Source organism: Protopterus annectens, chromosome 2.part1, assembly GCF_019279795.1.
Source record: "Protopterus annectens isolate FY-2018-M chromosome 2.part1, PAN1.0, whole genome shotgun sequence".
Taxonomy (NCBI): domain Eukaryota; kingdom Metazoa; phylum Chordata; order Ceratodontiformes; family Protopteridae; genus Protopterus; species Protopterus annectens.
In genome coordinates, this window is record NC_056729.1 from 1,570,674,267 (window position 1) to 1,570,687,409 (window position 13,143).

Genomic DNA, 13,143 nt, shown 5'->3' on the forward strand with positions numbered 1-13,143 from the left:
TTTGCAATAACTATCTTATAATAAAAATAAAATAAAGATTTAACTTTTAAATTAATAAAACAGGTACAGTCATCTTAAATACCAAAGAGCTTCCTATCTCCAAAGGTTGGAAAAGCAACCAAAATCATTTATGCAAAGTTGTGTATAGACTTCTACAAAGCCGCACCATCTAGGGTGCACAAATTTCTTGTGTTTACATTATAATTTGGCTCACAATTCACTGTGGCCCAACTGACAGTGTCATAAATATCATGTATGCATGTGGTCATCTTCTGCTTCACAGCCAATTTAAGATAGTTTACTGTAAGCACTACAAAGGGCAAGCGGAATAAACATTTCCTTGCAGAGTTATGGTTTGTGCATTTTCTGTACTGCAGTAAATCCTAATCCCAGAAAAAATTAAAATAGCTCCGGTATAAGTTTAAACCAAGGCAGATACCATATCTATTTTGCCATTTTTGGGCTCCTAAAATACTGTAAACATGGCTTAAGGTACTGTTGGAGGTCTGAAACCTATAATCCCACTGGCATTTCCCAAACAGAAAAACGTAATCTGCGTACTAAAAAACTTAATACTTTTCTTAAGGGCTTGAAAAAAAATCAGGTATAATGAACAAATCCTTTAAACAGGATTTTAAGTAACTAAAAATGACTGACCAACTGCAAATCAACTTTGAAAATGTACACTGCTTGTCTCTATTTGATGAGCTCATGAATGCTAGAAATATACCTACCTTTTCTGCAGATTATCACTTTAACACAAATCATTCTGCAGTTATTTAGTCCTGCAACCCTACAAACACAATCTCATCTGCAAGCTGTGCCAGTTAACAGACCCCAAGAAGTAAAATACAAGGGCGGTCAATGATGTTCCTCACGGTACTATTACTCTCCTCCCCAGAAACTTCATTTGTATCAGTCTATCCTGCCTGACCACTGACACTGTGCATGGCCTAAGAGTTTTCTTCTTTGTTTTGCTTTTTTTTTTTTGCATACCACAGTTCCACTTAAGATTACAACTCCACTTTGAGACCATGAATAAATGGCAGGCCAGTTGGCACACACTTCTTATATTCCAAGTATTCTTCTCCAAAAAACTTAATCAATGTAATTTCTTCCTCTTCAATTCTCTCCCTGAAAAATCTCCACGAAGCTAGGGTGTAGCCAATCATGCAGAGGGGGTTACACAGCATCACCTTTTAAAGAAAAAAAAAATGTAAATGTTGAATGTTAAAATTGCAAGATGCAGACACTCAATATTACTGCTATGATACATTTTGGCAAATTAAAAAGGGAGAAATAGTAGAGTTGTGAGATTATCTTCAAACTTAATACATGCCCATAAATCTGAAAAGCTGCAAATTTCCCACTTTTCACAGCCTTGTCAAAAGAGCAGTCTTGCTCAGTGTGAATGCATCTTGTTCTGTAAGAGCCCTGCAATGCCAATACGCTACAAAATGCTTACTTTGTACTGCACCTGAAAAAATGAAAGCTGACCGTGTCATGTCAAACAAACAAAACTAACATCAGAAGTTACTCTACCAATTTCACTACTTAAATTACAGTAGTATTCACCAGCTTTACAATGCACTGTTTTCCAAGATCCTACCTTATGAACCAATTTAATTAATACTTCTACTTTGCTTCAAAGGTCACACTACTTTAAGAATGAGAAAAAAAAACTACAAAAGCTCCTTCTGGACTGAAACAAAGCAATTCTGGCCTGGACATTAGAAATTAATGCATTCATACACAGAAGGCATTCTGAAGAAGTGGTCTATTTGTAGGTTAAAAGGCAAAACACTACACGGCAAAAGGATTTAATGTTCAGCAAATCAAATGTGGCCTCAAACTGGGGGGGGGTGATTAATTTAAAGGTGAAGATAGAAAACAGGGACATGGTGATACAGTGGTTAATGTATATACACCTCAGAGAACCGGAATACAGGATTTAATCCTAACAAGCTATTACATGGAATTTACATATCTTTACCGGGACTGCATGGATTTTCTTTGGGTGCGCCACTTTCCCCTCCTCCTCAAACCCCCATTTTCTACATGGAGTTGAGGTGGTCTGTCAACTGTCATCTCTCCTGATCCAATGCCATCCTGCTATCTTCTTCAGCAGTCACGCCTGACTGCTACAGGTCTCCTCTCACAAAATCAGTCAACCTCTTTGTTGGAGACCCTTGTTTCCTCTTGCCTTCTTTACACCTGTCCCAAATCTTCACCAGATTGTCTTCTCTTTTTCTGTACATGTGCAGAACCACCATAATCTGTTCGCTAACATTCTTTGCAAATGCAGCTACTTCGGCTTCTGTTCTGATGTCCTCATTTCTTAATCTGTCCTTCGGTGTGCATCCTACCATCAGTGCACTTCATCTGTAACATCTCTAGCTTCCGCAACTACTCTGCTTTTTACAAACCAGTTTTATGAACTGGTAGTGCTGATCGCAACACTGTTTTGTACACCTTACTTTTCAGCTTCTTTGGCATTCTTCTGTCATACACTATTCCTCATGCTCTTGACAGCTGTCTGCAGCTCCTCTTGATTCCAGTTTTGACCTCCTCATTCAGACTTCCCTTCTACTCAACCACATCTTCCAAGTTGTTCATAGGTTGGTACTAGGCTATCGGCCCTAGGGCCTATACAAGCCTAGCCATAACAATTCCCTGGCTATTTCTTCCCACAGTATTTAGTTCCCTGTACCAGTCTAGCAGGGCAACTGACGTGATCCCCGGGGTGAATTTCCTATCTCCCATACAAATCAAGGTTCCTTTTAAAGAGGGCCAAAGAGGCGCTCTGCTTAACATGTATGGGCAGTCTATTCCAGAGTATGAGGAGTCTCTGGGTCAGTATCCTATCCCTCCAGCATGTTTTGTTCATAGTGATAAGATTTATATCTCTGGAGCGTGTGGCACTGAGAGATTGGGATTTCTTTAAGTGTAGCATGTCCAACAGCTCTGGGATTGACATGGCCTTGTATGTTAAGCAGAGATCTCCTCTGACTAGACGATTAGTATAGGTGGAGTTTTTTTTTTTTTAGACTGTCAGCATAGGGCATCTGCTTTAGGCCTGTGATTCTTTTAGTGAGGTATTTCTGCGGCCTTTCCAGTTGTTGCAGATATCTTGAGAGGTACATACCAAACAGGGTGCTGTATTCTATAATGGGTCTAATGAGGGATGACTACAGTGGGACAATGACCTCCTTTTTTCCGGATGAAAAGCCCTTAGTGATGAGGTGTGCCACACAGAAGGATTTCCTGACTGTTGTGGTGATGTGGTTATTGAAGGGGAGACCATTGTCCACCTGTGTCCCTAAGTCTCATCACAATTTCCGTGTTTAGTGTACTGCCACCTAAGTGGCATTTCATGGGTACATGTTTTTTTCCCGGAGGGGATAACTATGCATTTCTTGGCATTGAGCTTGAAGCCCATGGCTCTGGCACCAAGCATCTGTTTCTGTAAGGCTCTTTTGTAGAATATCCACATCATTTGGGGATTCAATAGTGGCTCCCAGTTTGCAGTCATCTGCGAACTTTGTTAGCCAGTGTCCCTTAGTGCTGGTCTGTACTTCAGAGAAGTAGATGCCAAACAAGTGCGGTTCCAGGACTGAACCCTGGGGTACTCCACTTGTCTGGAGCTGAATTTGGAGTTGGCTACTTTTACAGTCTGGGTTCCGTCAGTAAGCCAGCTGGCAACCCATCGAGCGACAGTGATTTATGCCCAGCTTACTAAGTTTATCTATGATTCCAGAATGGGGGATGGTGTCGAAGGCCTTGGCGAGGTCTAGATATGCTGTCTGGACCACCTTATCCTTGTCCACAGCTCTGGAGACAGATTCGAAGAAGTCAATCAGGTTCAGGAGACAAGATCTGCCCTTCACAAACCCAAATTGCATAGGGGTCCAGTGTTTGAAGGTTGCCAATGTCTTTGTTTATAGGTTCCATGATAATACGTTCCATGGCCTTGCAGAACAGGCTTGTCAGACTGATGGGGCGGTAGCTCCTGGGATACAAAGCTGGATCCCCCCTTGTGGAGTGGGATAACTGTAGCTGTGCGCCACACAATGGGCATGAAGCCTGAGGTGAGGCTATGATTAAACATGACACTTGGGTGAGGTGCCAGTTCATTTTGTAGTTCATGTAGTACACAGCCTGGGATGTCATCTGGTCCCATAGATGCTGTATTCTTAGCTTTGGAGTGCGTTTTTTTTACCTGTGTGGCCGTTACCGGAATTTGGCAATCTTTCGGTATTGAGATGGGCCCTTTAGGGGGGCGAAGTTTGCAATGAATCGATCTGCCAGGATACGGCAATATCCTTGGGATCAGTATATTTCATGCCATTCTGTTGTAGCTCAGAGCAGATCTGAGCATTGCCATTTAGATTCTTGACATAGCTATAGAATGCCTTGGGGTTGTCTTTGGAATTTTTGGCAATTTTATTTTCGTAACTAGCTTTGGAGGATTTTATGAGGGATCTCAGCTTCTTACTGAGGCTGGTAAGGGAGTTTTTTGCATTCTGGGATTTTCCTCTTTTCTGCAACAGTTTCTTCCTTTTGTTGTAAAGTTTCTTTATGGCAAGGAAACTACCAGATTGGCTTTCTTTTTTTTGGAGGAGAGCACCTTGGTTCTATTGGGGGTGGCATGTTTACCCTTCTATCTTATTTCTCAGTTTCTTCTGATTTTTCCATATTTTTTGCTTTTATAACCGTCTTATCAATAGCTCATCCCATGTGACTTCAGTCAAGAGCAGCCTTAGGTCAGCTGGTGCCCTAGGCAAAAGGGCTCCATGGTGCCCCCCACCACACCACCCGGTGCCTCCATCCTGGTCTACCTACACCAAATAAATACTAGAAAAGTGCCCCTACCAGAGCAGCACCCTAGGCAGCTGCCATGTTGTCCTATGCCCAAGGCTGGCTAGGACTTCAGTTCTGCATTCCATTCCCCCTATCCTTTGCTGAAGTTCTTGCTCACAGTTTGCCTGTAATGCAATGTCATCTGTATACAGCAAATTTGTTGTTTGTGCTCCCTCTGAGCTATTTGCTAATGTAGTCCATCAGTAGTATGAACAGAAGTGGACTCAGAGCTAAACCCTGACAGACACATACTCCCCACTGGGAACTCCTCTGTGAGAGGGAACATTATTCTTACTAGAGTCCTTGGATCCTTGTTTGTACATAGCTTGTACTAAATTCTACTACTTTCTCCTCAAATCCCCAAAACAAGCTGTTTGGCTATACTGAATTCTCAAGATATTCTGCATTTCCCATTGCCCATGGGGCTTGAGTTGTGATCACTTATAGAGTTAAGCTAAAACCGCGAAAAAAAAAAATTCCAAAGGGTATACCGAGGAAAAGGTAAAGTACAACTGCACAGGAACTTACTACAACCGCAGATTTTTCAGTAGATCACTGTTGCTGTAGTAATTGCTACTGGGACTTTATTACTAGATGTCCCTGTACATCCATCCTGAAATTTACCGCTCAGGATCCTTCTACCTCAGTATAGCATACAGGTATATATCGATGCTTTGCACTACAAAGTGGATGAGGCCTTAAAGTGAATGCAGTGTCATGGGATGATACACAATGGTAGCCAGAAGGATACACGGGTATAAACAGATGACTCGTGGATGAAGCAAAAGCAAAAAGGGGGGGGGGGGGGTAATCCATCTAGACCCAGTCTGGCAGTTAGTGCACAGGACTAAAGCTCTGACTTGTTAATGAACTGCTTCGTATGCCATGGATACAGGGTTTGACTCTTTCCACCTTCCATTTCCCTACTGTGTGACCTTGAGCAACTCACTTAACCAGACAGTGATTTGGCGCAATTGGGAATTTGGGCTGGGTTTCTTAAAGGTCACCAGGAATGCATGCCTATTAACTATCCATGAACTTCAGCAGACCCAAGACTCAATAAAAAAGGGTGGAAAAAAAAAAAAAAGATAAGGAATATTTGGGTACCCCATCCCAGCACAAAATACCCATAAAGGAGAAGAAACAGCGGAGGGGATGATAGAAGGGAGAGCACTGCAACAGTGATTTACTCCGACATCTATTATGGTAAATTCTTACACCACTATCTTTTAGGGAGACAGTGGCGCAGTGGAAAGTGTCACCTCACAGCAACAGGCCTCCTGGTTAAATTGACTGGGGTGCCTTCTGTGCATAGTCTGCATGTCCTCCCTGTGTTTGTGTGGGTTCCACTGTGTGCACCGGTTTCCTCCCACATTTTAAAGACATGCAGTAGATGGATTGGAAACTCTAAATTGGCCATAGGTATGAGTGAGTGGTGTGGAAGAACTACCGAGGCAGGGCTAGTCACCTGGTGATGCAAATCTTGGCTCTAGATGATCACCACTGCTGAAGTGACACACTGACCCAATGTGCAAAAATGAGAAAAATGGGTTGTGGATGGACAGATTATGTTCTTTGTTTAATTCACTGTTGCTTTATTTTTACAGTGGACCAATTTCTAGAGCTTTAAGATAAATATATGGTGGTCAGAGGTAGGGATAGAGGGCAGCATGCACTGCAAAACAGATGTGACAAAACCTGCCCTATCCTTTGAGTCAATGTTTAGCTTGTAGTGTGTCAAGGTGTGAACCGATGTCCAGGAGGCTGCAACCCAAAGGTCTTGACTATCAACTCCTTGAGGAAGGCCACATTACTGGCAGATTCATGTCAATAGATCAGCACCACTTTTGCTCAATCTTGTTTCAGCAAATCACTAAACAAATGTTGTAAGGACAAGCTTTTGTGCACCATCATGTCAGGGAGGTACAGACCCACACAAATATACTTATTCTGTGATCATAAAACAGTGGAGAAAAGTTAATTCTCCAATATCGCTGAAATTGGTTTCAGCAAAAAAAGATTTTCACTGAAACAGTCTTCAGTGGAAGGGACACAAGTGGAATGATAGGTTCCAAAAGTGTCAGAGCCTTGGCATTATGAACCATTACAGAGCTCAGATTTGTACCTTGAGATGCATAATAAAACTGGATACACAGTCAGCCATTTACTGATGGTTTATTCAGACATAAGTTCACCCTCTTTTTTTAACAAAAGAAATAAACTAGTTCATGTTCTTAAAGTCCCCATTCTGCACAGGCAATGCCTTAATTATCTGCGTACATCCAGGGTGTGCAACAGTCTTTCTCCTTGGTTTTGAGGGTTTGGAAAGAGTCAGGAAACTGTACGATATACAGAAATTCTATCACTACATTTGGCATAAATGAAGGAATGCTTCACAGGTTCATAATTATCTTTATGACAATATACAAATAGGTTCATAGGTGTGTACTAGGCCAATGGCTCTGGAGCCTTTACAAGCTTAGCCCATAGAAGTGCCATGGCATCATGCCGTTAGTTCCCGGTGCCTCTATCAAGTAGAGCCACTGGAGTGATCCCCAGGGTGAACTTTCTATTTCCCATCCACTCATCAAGATTTCTCTTGAAACAGGCCAGTTAGGTGCTCTGCTTGACATGTATGCAAAGTCTATTCCAGAGCATGGGCAGTCTCTGGGTTATAAACCTGTCCCTCCAGCATGTTCTGTTGATTGTGGTAATGAAGGTTGAGGTCCCTGGAGCATGTGGTGTGGCGGGATTGGGATTTCTTTAGGTGGAACATTTCTAACAGGGCTGGGTCAGACATGGCTTTGTAAGTCATGCAGAGATTGCCTCTTAATAGACTATATGAGACAGAGAAAAGCTGAAGTTTTTTTAGTCTGTCCATGTAGGGCATGTGTTTAAGGCCTAGGATCCTCTTCATGAGGTACTTTTGTGACCTTTCCAGCTGTTGCAGGGGTTTAGTGAGGTACATGCCAAATGGGGCATTCTATTCAATGACTGCTCTAATAAGGGAAGAGTAGAGAGATGATGATCTCTTTCTTCCTGGATGCAAAACCCTTGGTAATGAGATATGCCACAGAGGACATTCTGACCACAGTGGCAATGTGGTGGTCGAAGGAGAGGTTGCTGTCAATCTGTGTCCCCAGATCTCTCATAACTCCTTCAGTGTTCAGTGGGCTGCCATCAGTGTGGTAATTAGTGGAAATGGAGTTTTTCCCAAAGGGAATGACTACGCATTTTTTGGCCTTAAGCTTATGGCCATGGTTTCAACACCATTCGGTCTCAGTGAGGCCTTTCTGTAGGATGTTTATATCACTTGGGGAGTTAATAGCTTCCAGCTTGCAATTGTTGGCGAACTTGGTCAGCCAGAGTCCCTCCGTGCTGGCCTGGACTGCTGAGAAGTAGATGCCAAACAGGAGAGGACCCAGGACTGATCCCTGTGGGACTCCACTTGTGACTGGTCGGCAGTCTGATTTGGAGTCTGCTGCTTTCACACTGTGGGTTCTACCTGTGAGCCAACTTGCAACCCACCAAGTGCTATAGGAGTTGATGCCTAGTTTGGTGAGTCTATCAATAATTCTTGAGTCGGGAATGGTATCAAAGGCCTTGACCAGATCGAGGTAGGCTGCATGAACTGCCTTGCCTCATCCAGACCTCTGGTGACTGACTCGAAGTCAACCAGTTGAGCAGGCATGAGCTACCCTTCACAAAACCAAACTGCGTGGGATCCAGAGTTTGGAGATTCCCTACATTCTTGTTAAGTAGGTCCATGATGATGTGGTCCATAGCCTTACATATCAGACTAGTCAGGGGGAGATAATTCCCAAGGTCTGTAGTCGCTCCCCCTTTATGGATAGGGATGACTGCAGCAGTGCGCCATTCTCTAGGGACAAAGCAGGAGTTGAAATTGTGACTGAACAGGCACACAGGTGTGGTGCCAGTTCACTTTGTAGTTCATGTAGAACACAGCCAGGGAAGTTGTCGGGTACCATGGAAGCTGTATTCTTGGCATTGGACAATGCAGCTTTAACCTGTGGTGCAGTAATGCTGGGTGTCTGACATTCTTCTGCTACTGTGATTGGTCCTTTGGGTGGGGGTAAAGTTGGCACTGAATCTGTCGGCCAGTATGTTGGCAATATCTTTTTGCTCAGTTGAGGAGGTACCATTGTGCAGTAACTCAAAGCAAATCTGGGTATTGCTGTGGAGATTCTAGCTATAACTGTAGAAGGTTTTGTGGTTGTTTTTTAGTGTCTGCCGCAATTCTGCCTTCATAGATAGCTTTAGAGGTTTTGATGACGGATCTCAAAACTTTCTGTTGAGGCTAATAAGGGAGTTTTTCCAGTCTTGGGACCTCACCTTTTTCTACAACAGTTTCTTCCTTCTGTTGTAGAGTTTGTTAATGGCAGGGGACCAACCAGATTGGCTTAATTTGTTTTTGGAGCAGAGCGTCCTGGTTCTGTTGGGTATGGCTAGTTCCATACATTTATGTAAGTGTTTGTACATTACATTTTTGTATGATTCAGTGGTCATGCACCTATTTTCCATTTGCATGGGGGACGTGAAGTTAGCCACCACTGTTTTTAGGAGCCCAAAGTCAGCTTTGGAGAGGTTTTTCATGGTGGTTGCCTTTGCTGGTGGTGTGGGTGAGATGTGGATTTCCATGGTAATTAGTTTGTGGTCGGATCTAACCAGGGAGGAATTTACTATTGGTGTTGAGCAATGGTTGCCCATGTTAGCAATAACCAGGTCAAGGATGTTGCTTCCTCTAGTGGGGGTAGGAATGAGCTGGTCCACCGCATTGGAATTAATAAATTCCAGGAAATGTTGGGCAAGTGTATTGGTTCATGAGTAGTTTTACCAGTTGATGGAGGGATAGTTGAAGTCACCCAGTATGAGAGTGTTGGGTTGGACCCTAATAGTCTCCAGGGTGCTTAGGAACATGGAGTGAGAGTCTTGGGACATGGTTGGGGACCTACAGCAGGCTACAACCTGAATTGCCATCTTACTCGCTGTTAGTTGTACCTGAAGTATGGCTCTTTAAACATCTGATCCTGCATTTCATACACCTTACAAGGGAAGAAACAATTTAATATGGTGTAATATTTATGCAAAGGAGAAAGCAAAACTAACAAATACAAAAAGAGCAGCACCGAAGATATTTGAAGAGAAATACACACAAAGGAATCCGAGCATGGAAAACTTTGCAATACAAAAAAATAAGACAAAGAGGGAAAGCAGAAATGGAGATTAGTACAGAACAGTTTTGTACACTTACCATAAATGTAGATGTTACTGTATTCACTGTTGCAGTCATTACATTTGGGTAATCTGCTGGCAGGTTGCCCTCAGTCAGCCTGAATTCCAATGTCTTGGGTCCTGGATCGGCTGCTGTCTCTTCTTCCATGACGTCAGGTCGCCAGGGGTACAAAACAGGCAGCCGACGCCATTTTCTTCAGTTTTTCTTGCCCCAGATGTCAGGTGCCCCCCCAAATGGGGAGCAAAAGTATATATAAACTATATATACATGCAACAACAAACTTTACCTTCATCTAAAAGCAAATACACCACAAAGGTTGTAGAATATAGTGAAGGAAAAAGAAAACCCCAGAATAAAAGGGGGGATGGCAGGTAACCTGGACTGCAACAGTGAATACACTCGAACATCTACATTTATGTTAATTGCACACAACTGTACTATGTTCTTTGTGTTTCACTGTTGCAATCATTACATTTGGGTAGAATCCCACAGCTATGGATGGGAGGCTGGAGCTAAATAGCATTAGGGGCGGCTATAAGGCCCTGCAGAACTGCAGTGGCAAATCCTGCCCTGGACTTGGAGAAGAGAGGCAAATGATAATGCTTTGTAAAAGTATGGACAGAACTCCAAGTAGCAGCTTCTAGAATGTCTTTGGTTGGAACCCCTCTGAGAAAAGCTGTTGATGTAGCTGCAGCCCTGGTGGAATGAGACCCAATGCCCCTGCCCTTTACCATGATGTAGGTAGCAGAAACGAATGCAGTGGCTTATCCACTTTGAAATAGCCTTTCCCTCTGATCCTGCAGCAAATGCCACCAGTAGCTGCTCAGTTTTTCCTAGAGATTTAGTCCTGCTCTAGTAGAATCTTAGCCGTCTGTGTACGTCCAAGGAATGCAGAATCCGCTCCCCCTTGTACTGCGGATTTGTTTAAAAAGTTGGCAGATGAATAGTTTGGTTAACAGCCACACTGGAAACCACCTTAGGCATAAAGGAAGGATTGGTCTTGAGGGACACCCTGTCTGGGTAAAATAGGATAAAAGGCTCCACAGCCATGAGGGCCTGTAGCTCTGAGACCCTTCTTGCAGAAGTAATAGCAAGGAGCAAAGCTGTTTTCCATGATAAAAACTTTATATCTGCAATAGCAGCTGGTTCAAATGGAAGCAGGGTGAGCTTTTCCAACACAAAACTGAGGCCCATGCAGGAATTGATCTTCTGGGAGGCATTACATTTTTGGCCCCTCTAAGATATTGTTTTATCAAAGGGTGAGAAAAGATCAGTGGCTCTGTGTTGTAATGAGCCGAGATGGCAGAAGCATGGGTTTTTATTGATGAAAAGGATAGGCCTTTGTCAAGCATCTCAGTCAAGTACTGTAAAATCTGAGGAATATTTGGCTCTGCTGTGTCAGTTCCTTGTGCTTGGTTCCAAGCACAGAATCTCTTCCATTTATCAGCATAAGATTTTCTAGTACTAGGCCTCCTGGCTTCCAAAATGACATCCATCACAGATTTACTGAGAGGTGTTGTTTGAATAACTACATGATCAGCCATGCTGCCAGGTTCAGTATTTGGAGCTGATTGTGCAGGATCTGATCGTTTTTCTGAGACAGTAAGTGAGGTATTTGAGGCAAGTACCAAGCTGGGAATTGAGACGTCTTCCTTAGGATTGAATACTAGTGTTGGCGGGGCCAGTCCGGGGCAATTAGTATCATTTTTGTTTTTTCTTGTTTGACCTTTAATAGGACCTTGGGAAGAAGAGGCAGAGGAGGAAAGGCGTAAACTGAAAGGTTTTTCCAACTCCACTTTCCATGCTTGTCTGTAATAAGTTCTTGTGCAGAATTTGTCTGGTTGATAATTCCGAGGAAAGGCAAACAGGTCTATGTCCGTTTTCCTCCATTTCTTTGTTATCATGCTGAAGACTTGTGGATCCAGTTTCCACACGTGAGGGTCCATAAGGTTTCTGCTTAAGTCATCAGCCAGAGTATTTTGCTTTCCTGGCTGGAATTGAGCTAGAAGATGTACTTGGTAGGTCAAGGCTGTGCCCCACAATGCCATGGCTAGTCTGCAAAGGGGGTATGAGTGAGTGCCCCCCTGCTTGTTTATGTACCACATAACCGTGGTGTTGTCCATCTTTATCAGTAGTTGTCCTGGATGAAGTAAGCCCTTGAAGGCTGTCAGGGCATTTTGCACAGCTAACATCTCTTGTTGGTTGATATGCAGATGCATTTGTTTTGGGGTCCATATTCCCTGAATGCATCTTCCCACCAGGTGGGCCCCCCATGCATTGTCTGATGCATCTGTAGTTAAGGTTTGGCTGGCAGGGGGTAGAGTGAAGGACTGTCCCATGTTTTGGTGACATGCCTCTGCCCACCAAAGAAACTCCTGTTGTAGGCAGGGAATGAGAGGAATCATTGTTTCCAGACTGACAATGGTGACTCCATTAGCTTTTTAGGTACCATTGTATTTTCCTCATATGCAGTCTTGCATATGGAATCAGTAGAATGCAGGATGCAATGAACCCCAAAGCCTGCATAATTTGTCTTGCAGATAACTGGGTTTCTGTTGCCATCTGTTTGAAGTAAATAGTCAGTTGCCTTTGTTTGGCATGAGGAAAGCCATCTGGGCAGTTGTATTCAAGCTTGCACCCAGAAATGTTATCTTTTCAGAGGGTACCAGTTGTGATTTATTTTCGTTTATTGCGTACTCTAGGCATGTTAGAAGCCTTTTCACAAACGCCAGCTGCTGATGAAGAAAGTCCTTGCTTTCTGCTTGAATGAGACAAGTTGTCCAAGTAAGGATAGATTTGTATACCTCTTTGTCTGCAAAATGCAATTACTAGTGCCAGGCACTTTGTAAAGACCCTGGGCACAGTAGAGAAGCCAAGGGGCAGTGCAGAGAATTGGTAATGCTTAAAGCCAGCCTTGAAACAGAGGTATCTTCTGCACAATTCCCTTATTGGGATATGTAGTTAAGTCACTAGCCAGGCGTTCTTGCCCATCATGGGCAGAAGCTGCTGCAAAGTTAGCATTTTGAATT

General features: G+C 43.2%; 1 protein-coding gene across 1 annotated transcript in view; it reads right to left on the reverse strand.

The window, feature by feature from the left end:
• Nucleotides 1–283: 283 nt before the first annotated feature.
• The window catches only part of ICMT (isoprenylcysteine carboxyl methyltransferase), a 401,480-nt gene continuing 388,620 nt past the window's right edge, over nucleotides 284–13,143 (reverse strand). Inside the window, exon 6 of the mRNA XM_044063580.1 lies at nucleotides 284–1,196. Coding sequence (XP_043919515.1) covers nucleotides 1,014–1,196 — 183 coding nt within the window. The 3' untranslated portion in view covers nucleotides 284–1,013. The remainder of the gene's footprint in view (nucleotides 1,197–13,143) is intronic.